Source organism: Oncorhynchus mykiss, chromosome 18 (genome assembly GCF_057628025.1).
Source record: "Oncorhynchus mykiss isolate SJ-2025 chromosome 18, ASM5762802v1, whole genome shotgun sequence".
Taxonomy (NCBI): Eukaryota; Metazoa; Chordata; class Actinopteri; order Salmoniformes; family Salmonidae; genus Oncorhynchus; species Oncorhynchus mykiss.
This window is the reverse complement of record NC_143039.1, coordinates 27,462,071-27,475,337: the sequence shown is the minus strand read 5'-3', so window position 1 is coordinate 27,475,337 and position 13,267 is coordinate 27,462,071. Positions and strand designations below refer to the sequence as shown.

Genomic DNA, 13,267 nt, shown 5'->3' with positions numbered 1-13,267 from the left:
TCCCCTCTCCCTCTCTCTTTCCCACGGGAGGTGCCAGACGGCCAGTAATTTGGTTGTCTTGGCTCGTCTGGAGTAACACCTGCCCCCTCTCTGGGGAGAGCGCCTTTCAGCCAGGAGCTAGCGAGGAGCAGCACAAAATACATGCACAGGAGAGAAAAAAAAATCACATATAGGCTATGCTCTCTTTGCTTGCTTGACCACTACCTACATCGTGTGTGTGTAAACAGTTTCAAAACAGCGGGATATAGGCTCACACCGACGTCATTTAATAATACTGTATATGCCTATCATTCGAATTTGGGGGGGGGGGGGGGGTGAAAGATATAGAGGCCTGTCAATCAAGATAATTTCGGAAGTGTAATAGGCTAGGCTACCATCGTGCTTTTCCTCCAGGATGACAGCTGCTGTTTAAATATTGAAATCATTTTTTTTTTATCAAGGCCACTGCACTGTCCATTTCATTCATATTACTCCAATCATTATGCAAGGGATTTTCCCCCCTGAGCAACTGGCCGACTAATTTCAACATTGTGTGACTATTTTTGGAAAGGAGATTCCCAAGTAATTATTCTCAGTTTTAGTCTCAATAAAATGTCAATTAAAACAGAAAAGTCTCAATACCATGTATTTCTTTCCCTTTTTTAATCAAAAAACACCACCGGAAAATATAAAAAATGCGTTCCTTAAAAACCAGCTGTCACAATAACTCTACTACAAAATATCTGCATAAAGCAACAAGTACACAACCCTGAAGAGACAAAAAATCTTTGGATAGAAGATATGTTTTTCTTCGCTATAAAATTACTTATTATGTTTTTTGAGATACAAAGCAGAGACAGATATATAAATAAACACCTCTAGCTTTTAAGGAAATAAAAACATTTAATAGAAATCAGAATATTTTGAAATGATTTTTTGGTCACAGCAAAAGAGGTTTGCCTCTGAATTGTAAAGTGATATCAACACAAACGATGTCATTCAATTAGATTTTTGCTTTTTATATCCGGTTAGTCGAATTCAAATTGTGTGGATGTTTTTCTTTAGTAGGCTAATTCGTTTTCGGTGTATTGTTCAGTTTTGATTAACTTCCTTCCCCTTTACACTTAAGGGAACTAAACGAAGTTTGACGTTTTATGAGTTTACTTAACCCAACATGATTAAGTGCTTATCGTTGCCTGATAGACAATAGACATGACATGAATAAAAGTATATTACACTTAACGTACTAATTCAATAAAATAAAAACCGTATAATACAAAAACAGAAAGTGCCATTTGAAGAGCAACAACATCATTTTCGAAGTTCATCATCACAGCCTAAAATATACATGTATACAATGATACAAACAATGGACATGTATATAAAATACGTTTGTCTATTATAAACATAAATAAATAAGAGAACCTTCAATATTAACACATTTAAATAAATAATTCCATAAACTTAAATAACAATGATGAAGGTCACAATTGTACGCGTCATAAGTGGCACTAATGCATTAATGCATTTGAACTTGTTCTCCTTTATGGAAACATCAACTATGCTATGTCTATAAAGCAGCTATATCATTCCGTTTACATCCATCCTTTCGTTCATCTGGGTTACCCAGCCTCACCAAAACGCAATATCAAACAGGCATTTTCTTCAAAATCATGGATAAGTAGGCTGTAGGCTGCAGACTCCTCCCCCCCCCCCCCCCCCCCCCCTTCCTCCCCTCTCTTTTTTTGTACTTTCTGGCAACTTTCATGTATCCCCGATTTCATAAGTGACATGTCACCCATATTTCTTTCTGGTCCCTCCATTCTCCTTGTCCAATTCTCCCATTTGAAAATGTAACTCACTAATTTCAACTAGACATCCAGAACGTGATTGAGATAGGAGATATAGCATATTGCAAGTCTGAGGATCTCGATCTTGGAGAGTTTCTTGTCAGGGGGAAGGGTTGGCAGCAACTTTCTCAGTTCAGCGAAGGCCACATTGAACGCTTCCACGCGGATCCTCTCGCGCGTGGCGTGGGCCGAGCGGTACTTGGCCGTCGCACGTCTCCTCCGTCTCTTCTCCTCCCTGCTGAGGGTCGGTTGGGCCAGCGACCTCGTCTTCCCCTCCCCCTCCATCGGTTCGTCGGACAGGCACCCGACCTTGAGGTCGTTGAGCACCGACTCTGCGTCGGATTGTCCCCATCCGAGGTCGGAATCAGCTTGGTCTGGACTCAGCATCATTTTCAGTCTTTTCATATGTTTTTCAGTTCGTATCCAAAAAGAGCTGGAGAGAGAGATATTATTGATTAATTTAGTATAATGTTGTGAACGCAATAATACTTTTTCCTTCAATATTATGATTGGGAGTCGTTTTTGCATAGATGTCTTGTTATGACCTGTCACAGGGGGTAGATGATAGGCAGACCATAATCATAAAATAGATCATTTGAGATCAAGAGTTAGAAATGTGATAGTCTTAATGGAAATTGCAAAAGCAACAGACAGTGATGGGAATACTGTAAATTGTAATAGGTTTTTGTACTTCTATTTTAACCAATGCATAATTTATTATACAATGATTTTTGTTATAGAGCATTAAATATTAAATATAGGCCATTTTCTTTTCACTTATGTGTCAGTTCTTATGATTTGTTTTGCAGCAAACATAGCATTTTTCAGAATATTAAAGCAAATTGTGGTAAATATTGAGAGAAACCGTGCTATTCAAATGAACATATTCCATATTCAAAGTCGTCCATCTGTCACAGGGAGATGAACACATCTGCTTGGCTCGAGCAGTATGACTTGACAGGATGGAACAACATTGAAAGAAGGATACAATTGTTGACATCTGCTGGACATTGGATTGGGCCACACAAAATGTTGTTGTATCAACAATGCAATGGATAAATACGAGCTGTGTACTTTGTTGTAAATATGTAATACAGGCCTAATAAAGAAACGGTCAGTACCTCATATAAAAATAAAATAAAAATTCTTAGGCCTACTCGTTAATTGGACACTTACCTTGACAAACAGTTGAGAGACACAACTGTCTGATGATTCTTGATAGCTGTTGGAGTAAACTCCAACTCCAAATTAACTCTGTGCTTCCCTTTGTTTTTTTTCACAAACCATCTTATTTAGTCCAATTCATTACAGGAATTATAGCCTACTGTTGACAGCCTTATGCAATTAATTGCTTTTTACTTTTTGAGATTTTGAACAGTCGAATCAAACATAAAATGTTGTTTATCTCAGAACCATCTAATTTCAAGTTGTGGTATATCACTTCGTTGGGAAGATGATGGTATAGTTGATAGTATAGTTAACGATTATGTGGTAAATATTTCTGAAGATAAAAATCTTGTGCCTTGTGAACACCCAGCTGGAAACAATAGATTGTTGTGTCGATAAGATCTCGCTGAAAGTGCAGATATTGGTCCGTTCTTCTTGATGGAGATGACCGTGATAAGAAAGGCCCTTGTGCACCGTGTGCCAACAGTCAGTGCATTGAAAAGCCGAAAGATAATCCCTTCCTTTCCACTTCTGTGTTTTCCGAACGTTCTCGGGTCCAGCACGCGGCTTATATGAGAGATAAGATCCAAACGATCCCAACTAATAAAGGCTTACTTGAGAAACGGAGGGATGGAATATATTTGAGGAATGGTATTGTCTAACACCGCCCACTCCATCTCACCTCCCTCTCTCTACTCACGCCCCTCAGCCCTCCAGTAGTCCCTCTGGGGATAGTGGGCAAAGAGGAACCAGAGATGAGTACGATAATGGATAATAAGGACTTTAAACATTTAGATTTTTTTTCTCCAGATTAATTCAAATTCTGAACTATACAATACAAAATAAAAATCTGCCTATTTTTTATTAAATGAATATATAAGCAAATCAACGAAAAAAAAACGATTTTATTGAAACAACCAGTAAGGTTGGTTCACATTATAAAAGGTGATTTATTAGGCCAGTTATTTCACTTCGAGACTCAAACTACTTATTAGGCTATTAGGCCTTAAATAATTATAATACATTGAGGTTGAAACATGCTAAGAAAACGTGACGTTCAGAGCAAGAGGTTCTTCATTAGAAGTCTAACATGAATTCATAAAATCAATTTGTTGCTATTTGGTCCATATTTCCAACTCGGTTTTTATTTCGACAACTCAAGTCCGATTTCTGACCATTAGACTGTTATACTATGAAAGACAGGGCCACCTCTATTCCAATCATAGACATAGAACCCAGATTGTAACACCGCCCCTCTGGTGTCGGCAGATGGAACGGTCTACAGTTTCCCTTCAACATCAGACGGAGGCATATAGACGAACTAGATCTACAGCTTATCCTGCTCTTTTTCTTTTCTTTTTTGGTTTTGGTTAAATGTATTTTGACATGATTATTATAGAAAAGAAAACTATCAATAGTCAAACACAGTTGTCAAACAATCAATGTTATAAGACGATGACTGCCTGCCAGAATAAAACCCACTGATGACCACCTACAAAATCAACACAAGTGAAGTCCTACTATAGAAGGGATCAATACATTGTCACAGTGAAGATGACCTCACATCATCTCTTGTGTCAACAGGATCAGAAGGATGGAAGAGCTGATACAACAGATAACAGTTATCAGTGAGTGGACATCGTACAGGATGGAGGGGCTAATACAACAGATAACAGTTATCAGTGAGTGGACATCGTACAGGATGGAGGGGCTAATACAACAGATAACAGTTATCAGTGAGTGGACATCGTACAGGATGGAGGGGCTGATACAACAGATAACAGTTATCAGTGAGTGGACATCGTACAGGATGGAGGGGCTGATACAACAGATAACAGTTATCAGTGAGTGGACATCGTACAGGATGGAGGGGCTGATACAACAGATAACAGTTATCAGTGAGTGGACATCGTACAGGATGGAGGGGCTGATACAACAGATAACAGTTATCAGTGAGTGGACATCGTACAGGATGGAGGGGCTGATACAACAGATAACAGTTATCAGTGAGTGGACATCATACAGGATGGAGGGGCTGATACAACAGATAACAGTTATCAGGGAGTGGACATCGTACAGAACAGTCATGCCTAGAGCTGCAGGGCCAGGGAGGGTCCCAGTTATTGGTTTAAGGGGGCCTGTGGGCATTACCAGGCAGTGCCAGTCTGACCAGACTCTCTCTGTGTTGCTGGTTGAAGATCCTGTCTCACACTCCTCCTCATCTTCTCTTTTCTTCTCTTCTCCTCCTCCCCTCTCCTCCTCTCCTCCTCTATCCTCCTCTCCCCTCCTCTGCTCCTCTCATCTCCTACTCTCCTCCCCTCTCCTCTCCTCTCCTCTCCTCTCCTCTCCTCTCCTCTCCTCTCCTCTGCTCCTCTCATCTCCTCCTCCCCTCTCCTACTCTCCTCCTCTCCTCTCCTCTGCTCCTCTCATCTCCTCCTCTCCTCCAGTGGTACCACCAGGACTGAGTCAGGAGGCCAGGGGTCCTGAAGAGAGCCGGTGACCAGAGAGTGTTGTGACTGACTGCGCCTAACGAGGTGATTAAAAGGATGAGGGGACCACGGCTGACTCGCTGTGGCCCGGAGCCACACACACACACACACACACACACACACACACGCACGCAATCATGCACGCACGCACGCACACACACACACACACGCACGCACGCACGCACGCACGCACACACACACACACACACACACACACACACACACACGCACGCACGCACGCACGCACGCACACACACACACACACACACACACACACACACACACACACACACACACACAGGCATTGGCTACAGTGCCAGGAGGAACAGATCTATGTTAACAGGGCCGGTATAGTGTGTGTGTCTGCACATTTGTGTGTGTGACTGTGTGTGTGTGTGTGTGTGTGTGTGTGTGTGTGTGTGTGTGTGTGTGTGTGTGTGTGTGTGCGTGTGTGTGTGTGTGTGTGTGGAGGGGATGATAGACAGGAGATGTGACACAGAGAGAGTGGCAGCGGGGTGTATGTATGGCGAGGGGTCGTGGGGCTATAGGAGACATGTCAGGGGGCAGAGGACAGAGGCAGTCTGACAGCGGCAGTGCAGTGAGCCGCTGTAATTGCTCCAAAGACCAGCGTGGCGGTCTGTGGTCCCCGGACCCCTTGGACCCCCTAGGCCCCTGTCCAAGTCACAGATACAGGCTGCCCCAAGGATGTGGCAATTAATGCACAGAGAATGTACTGACTTAGGAAGATGACTGGTTTATCCTCAAAATAATCTTCAGTGATGTATTCTTCATCTACTAGAACATTACAGAAAGAAAGGTAATATACTGTAATGTAGAAAGGTAATATACTGTAATGTAGAAAGGTAATATACTGTCATGTAGAAAGGTGATGTCTGTTGTACACAATACTGTACATTACCATCGGAACGTCCTGTGACGATAGAAATTTACCCTCTTGAATAAGCCCCATTCTCAGCCCTCTCTCAATCTCTTCTGACACCCATTCTCCTGTCCAAACCTGTCGGAGGACACACAAACCTCTTACAGTATTGCTTTGAAGCAGTAGTTTTACGCACACACACACACACACACACACACACACACACACACACACGCGCGCACAGACCCTTCCCGGCGATGTTCCTGGGCCCAGTGAGACGGAGCAAGCGGTGAAATGGGAGGGATTAGTCACTTTGTCAGGAGGTTTATGGGGTTGTGTTGTCTCAGGAGATGTGGTGCCACAGGGGGTTGTTTGGGAGGACACTCTCTGCAGATAGAGACAGAGGACATTGTGACCAACCCTCAGCTCAGTCCAGTCTGTCTGGGCCAGTTGGCCATCAGTCAGTGTGTCACTCAACTTCAAGACCTGTCTAGACAGAAGCTGTTTTGTGTTTAGATTGATGTCAACTTTCTGTTATTTTGTTGATTGTCACATGTCAAAGGTCAAATCTTATGTTTTTTTTTCTTCAGTAGTCCACTGTTGATACAGTCCCAGTCAAGTTATCAAGATATTGGACTTTCAAGAATCAAAGTGTCGCCGGCCACAAGGCCACGGTGATGCAGAATGCAAAACAATACCAAAATATCATTTTTGCGTGGATTTTCCCTTTAATGCAAGTCGCCAAAACTATCCTCTAATCACAAAATATTTGTGTTGCTCCCAACAAGGACCTCCAAGGTGGATTGAAAAGAAAAGACGCCATCATTTCCAGGGGAATAACTCAACGGCACTACGTTTGCATCTACCCACACAAACACCAAAGCACACATGTCAGATGGGAACGGAGGGAACCGTTGGCACAGTGATCCCATTAAGGAGCTGTCCTTGTGTTGCTGTGTGTCATGCTCTTGGTGCTGTGTAGCGTAGCTGTGTAGCGTCGGCAGGGTGGACTCTGGCTGTGGGGAAGTCTGTTGGGGGGGGGGGGGGGGGGACGGACTGTGTTGAACAGGAGGTGTGGGAGCCGGAGCCAGGGCTCCCATGTGAGAATGTGGCCATCGCCATGGCAGACCTCTGCACCATCTGGTGTTCCCAGCAGGACGCCGGCGCGCCGTACAGAGGCATGGAGACACATATGGACACAAAGGTCTTCTCATGGATACACACACACATATACACACATATACACACATATACACACATATACACACATATACACACATATACACACATATACACACATACAGTGTCTTCAGAAAGTATTCACACCCCTTTACATTTTCCACATTTTGTTGTGTTACAGCCTGAATTTAAAATAGGATGAGATTTTGTGCCACTGATCTACACACAATACCCCATAATATCAAAGTGGTATTTTTGTGGAACATTTTTGAAATTAATAAAACATTTAAAGCTGAAATGTTTTGAGTCAATAAGCATTCAACTCCTTTGTTATGGCAAGCTTATTTATGTTCAGGAGTTAATCATTTGCTTTACAAATCGCATAATTTATTTTTATTTATTTTATTTTACCTTTATTTAACCAGGTAGGCAAGTTGAGAACAAGTTCTCATTTACAATTGCGACCTGGCCAAGATAAAGCAAAGCAGTTCGACAGATACAGCAACACAGAGTTACACATGGAGTAAAACAAACATACAGTCAATAATAAAGTATAAACAAGTCTATATACAATGTGAGCAAATGAGGTGAGAAGGGAGGTAAAGGCAAAAAAAGGCCTTGGTGGCAAGGTAAATACAATATAGCAAGTAAAACACTGGAATGGTAGTTTTGCAATGGAAGAATGTGCAAAGTAGAAATAAAAATAATGGGGTGCAAAGGACCAAAATAAATAAATAAATTAAATACAGTTGGGAAAGAGGTAGTTGATAGGGCTAAATTATATGTGGGCTATGTACAGGTGCAGTAATCTGTGAGCTGCTCTGACAGTTGGTGCTTAAAGCTAGTGAGGGAGATAAGTGTTTCCAGTTTCAGAGATTTTTGTAGTTCGTTCCAGTCATTGGCAGCAGAGAACTGGAAAGAGAGGCGGCCAAAGAAAGAATTGGTTTTGGGGGTGACTAGAGAGATATACCTGCTGGAGCGTGTGCTACAGGTGGGAGATGCTATGGTGACCAGCGAGCTGAGATAAGGGGGGACTTTACCTAGCAGGGTCTTGTAGATGACATGGAGCCAGTGGGTTTGGCGACGAGTATGAAGCGAGGGCCAGCCAACGAGAGCGTACAGGTCGCAATGGTGGGTAGTGTATGGGGCTTTGGTGACAAAACGGATTGCACTGTGATAGACTGCATCCAGTTTGTTGAGTAGGGTATTGGAGGCTATTTTGTAAATTACATCGCCAAAGTCGAGGATTGGTAGGATGGTCAGTTTTACAAGGGTATGTTTGGCAGCATGAGTGAAGGATGCTTTGTTGCGAAATAGGAAGCCAATTCTAGATTTAACTTTGGATTGGAGATGTTTGATATGGGTCTGGAAGGAGAGTTTACAGTCTAACCAGACACCTAAGTATTTGTAGTTGTCCACGTATTCTAAGTCAGAGCCGTCCAGAGTAGTGATGTTGGACAGGCGGGTAGGTGCAGGTAGTGATCGGTTGAAGAGCATGCATTTAGTTTTACTTGTATTTAAGAGCAGTTGGAGGCCACGGAAGGAGAGTTGTATGGCATTGAAGCTTGCCTGGAGGGTTGTTAACACAGTGTCCAAAGAAGGGCCGGAAGTATACAGAATGGTGTCGTCTGCGTAGAGGTGGATCAGAGACTCACCAGCAGCAAGAGCGACCTCATTGATGTATACAGAGAAGAGAGTCGGTCCAAGAATTGAACCCTGTGGCACCCCCATAGAGACTGCCAGAGGTCCGGACAACAGACCCTCAGATTTGACACACTGAACTCTATCAGAGAAGTAGTTGGTGAACCAGGCGAGGCAATCATTTGAGAAACCAAGGCTGTTGAGTCTGCCGATGAGGATGTGGTGATTGACAGAGTCGAAAGCCTTGGCCAGATCAATGAATACGGCTGCACAGTAATGTTTCTTATCGATGGCGGTTAAGATATCGTTTAGGACCTTGAGCGTGGCTGAGGTGCACCCATGACCAGCTCTGAAACCAGATTGCATAGCAGAGAAGGTATGGTGAGATTCAAAATGGTCGGTAATCTGTTTGTTGACTTGGCTTTCGAAGACCTTAGAAAGGCATGGTAGGATAGATATAGGTCTGTAGCAGTTTGGGTCAAGAGTGTCCCCCCCTTTGAAGAGGGGGATGACCGCAGCTGCTTTCCAATCTTTGGGAATCTCAGACGACACGAAAGAGAGGTTGAACAGGCTAGTAATAGGGGTGGCAACAATTTCGGCAGATAATTTTAGAAAGAAAGGGTCCAGATTGTCTAGCCCGGCTGATTTGTAGGGGTCCAGATTTTGCAGCTCTTTCAGAACATCAGCTGAATGGATTTGGGAGAAGGAGAAATGGGGAAGGCTTGGGCGAGTTGCTGTTGGGGGTGCAGTGCTGTTGACAGGGGTAGGAGTAGCCAGGTGGAAAGCATGGCCAGCAGTAGAAAAATGCTTATTGAAATTTTCAATTATGGTGGATTTATCAGTGGTGACAGTGTTTCCTATCTTCAGTGCAGTGGGCAGCTGGGAGGAGGTGTTCTTATTCTCCATGGACTTTACAGTGTCCCAGAACTTTTTTGAGTTAGTGTTGCAAGAAGCAAATTTCTGCTTGAAAAAGCTAGCCTTGGCTTTTCTAACTGCCTGTGTATAATGGTTTCTAGCTTCCCTGAACAGCTGCATATCACGGGGGCTGTTCGATGCTAATGCAGAACGCCATAGGACGTTTTTGTGTTGATTAAGGGCAGTCAGGTCTGGGGAGAACCAAGGGCTATATCTGTTCCTGGTTCTAAATTTCTTGAATGGGGCATGTTTATTTAAGATGGTTAGGAAGGCATTTTTAAAAAATATCCAGGCATCCTCTACTGACGGGATGAGGTCAATATCCTTCCAGGATACCCTGGCCAGGTCGATTAGAAAGGCCTGCTCGCTGAAGTGTTTCAGGGAGCGTTTTACAGTGATGAGAGGAGGTCGTTTGACCGCTGACCCATTACGGATGCAGGCAATGAGGCAGTGATCGCTGAGATCTTGGTTGAAGACAGCAGAGGTGTATTTAGAGGGGAAGTTGGTTAGGATGATATCTATGAGGGTGCCCGTGTTTAAGGCTTTGGGGAGGTACCTGGTAGGTTCATTGATAATTTGTGTGAGATTGAGGGCATCAAGTTTAGATTGTAGGATGGCTGGGGTGTTAAGCATGTTCCAGTTTAGGTCGCCTAGCAGCACGAGCTCTGAAGATAGATGGGGGGCAATCAGTTCACATATGGTGTCCAGAGCACAGCTGGGGGCAGAGGGTGGTCTATAGCAGGCGGCAACGGTGAGAGACTTGTTTTTAGAAAGGTGGATTTTTAAAAGTAGAAGTTCAAATTGTTTGGGTACAGACCTGGATAGTAGGACAGAACTCTGCAGGCTATCTTTGCAGTAAATTGCAACACCGCCCCCTTTGGCAGTTCTATCTTGTCTGAAAATGTTGTAGTTTGGAATTAAAATGTCTGAATTTTTGGTGGTCTTCCTAAGCCAGGATTCAGACACAGCTAGAACATCCGGGTTGGCAGAGTGTGCTAAAGCAGTGAATAGAACAAACTTAGGGAGGAGGCTTCTAATGTTAACATGCATGAAACCAAGGCTATTACGGTTACAGAAGTCGTCAAAAGAGAGCGCCTGGGGAATAGGAGTGGAGCTAGGCACTGCAGGGCCTGGATTCACCTCTACATCGCCAGAGGAACATAGGAGGAGTAGAATAAGGGTGCGACTAAAAGCAATAAGAATTGGTCGTCTGGAACAGAGAGTAAAAGGAGGTTTCTGGGGGCGATAAAATAGCATCAAGGTATAATGTACAGACAAAGGTAAGGTAGGATGTGAATACAGTGGAGGTAAACCTAGGTATTGAGTGATGAAGAGAGAGATATTGTCTCTAGAAACATCATTGAAACCAGGAGATGTCATTGCATGTGTGGGTGGTGGAACTAATAGGTTGGATAAGGTATAGTGAGCAGGACTAGAGGCTCTACAGTGAAATAAGCCAATAAACACTAACCAGAACAGCAATGGACAAGACATATTGACATTAAGGAGAGGCATGCTTAGTCGAGTGATCAAAAGGGTCCAGTGAGTGGAGAGGTTGGTTTAGGGTCACGGCGATTTAGACAGCTAGCCAAGCCAACCGGTAGCAAGCTAGCATAGGATGGAGTCTGTTGTTAGCCACCTCTTGCGTTCGGTCAGTAGATTAGTGGGGTTCCGTGTGGTAGAGGGGATTAATCCAAATCACACAACAACAAAAATAAGAACAATAGATATAGTTATAGAGGCCCGAGAAGAAAACATAATAATTCAAATAAATAAATTGTCCGATTGTCTATTCAGATAGCAGCCGGAAAGACAGCTAACGGTTAGCGGGCCGCAGATGGGCGTTCCGGTAACGTCGCGACAGAGGAGCCAGCCGGATCTCCTTCAGGTAGATAACGTCGGCAGTCCGGTTGTGAAGGCCCGGTGGGGCTCCGCGTAGGCAGTGAAACGGGTCCGGATAGGTGACTGCAGCCCAGGAGTGAATGATGGAACTCAGGCGTGATTGACGGAGCTGGCTAGCACCGGAACAATCGATGTTTGCTCCGGAATCGACGAAAGCCGACTGTCACACGGATAGCAGCTAGCTAGCTGTGAGATCCGGGTATGAATGTCCAGAGAGCAGTTGAAATCCAGGGACATGGAGAGAAAAATTGGTCCGGTATGTTCCGTTCCGAGCCGCGCAGCGCCGTACAAAACTGGCGATAGATTTTCGATAGATTTTCGAACTAAAGGACAGCCGATGACCACAAACCGTGGTTAGCTTCTGATTAGCTTCTGGGCTAGCTCCTGGCTAGCTTCTGGCTAGTTTCTGGCCAGCCTCCTGGAGTTTCTGGCTAGCTTCCTGAAGGATTGCAGATCTGAGGTAAATAATACTTTTTTATAAATATAAATTGGTGAGGCTGGTTGCAGGAGAGTGTTTAGAAGATGAGTTGATGGAAAATAATAAGTTGCATGGACTTATTCCATGTTCAATGATAGTGTTTAACATGATTTTTGAATGACTACCTCACCTCTTTATCCCACACATACAATTATCTGTAAGGTCCCTCAATCGAGTAGTGAACTTCTAGCACATATTCAACCTCAAAGACCAGGGAGGTTTTTTCAATGCCTTGCAAAGAAGAGCACTGATTGGTAGATGTGTAAAAAAAAAAAGCAGACACTGAATAGCTCTTTGAGCATGGTGAAGTTATTAATTAGGCTATGGATGGTGTATCAATACACCCAGTCACTGCAAAGATACAGGCGTCCTTACTAACTCAGTTGCCGAAGAGGAAGGAAACTGCTCAGGGATTTCACCATCAGGCCAATGGGGATTTTAAAATAGTTACAGAGTTAGATGGTTGTGACATGGGAGAACTGAGGATGGATCAACAACATTGTAGTTACTCCACAATACTAATCTAAATGACAGAGTGAAAAGAAGGAAACCTGTACAGAATAAAAAATATTCCAAGGCATGCATCCTTTACAACAAGGCACCTAAGTAATACTGCAAAAATAATTGGTAAAGCAATTCACTTCTTGCAAAAACTCTTCATATTTTCAAGCATGGTGGTGGCTGCATCATGTTACGGGTATGCTTGTCATTGGCAGGGACTAGGTCGTTTAAAAAAATGAAAATAAACGGAATACAGCTGTAAGCACAGGCTAAATCCTAGAGGAAA

General features: G+C 43.5%; 1 protein-coding gene across 1 annotated transcript; it reads right to left on the bottom strand.

Annotated features, from left to right (window-relative positions):
• Nucleotides 1-637: 637 nt before the first annotated feature.
• On the bottom strand, nucleotides 638-3,633 carry LOC110495771 (helix-loop-helix protein 2-like). Its single transcript, XM_021571189.3, has 2 exons — nucleotides 3,006-3,633; nucleotides 638-2,262 (listed from the first exon to the last, which is right to left on the bottom strand). Exon 2 carries the CDS (start codon nucleotides 2,232-2,234, stop codon nucleotides 1,851-1,853), a length of 384 nt encoding a protein of 127 aa, XP_021426864.1. The 5' UTR covers nucleotides 2,235-2,262; nucleotides 3,006-3,633; the 3' UTR covers nucleotides 638-1,850.
• Between the last annotated feature and the right edge of the window lie 9,634 nt (nucleotides 3,634-13,267).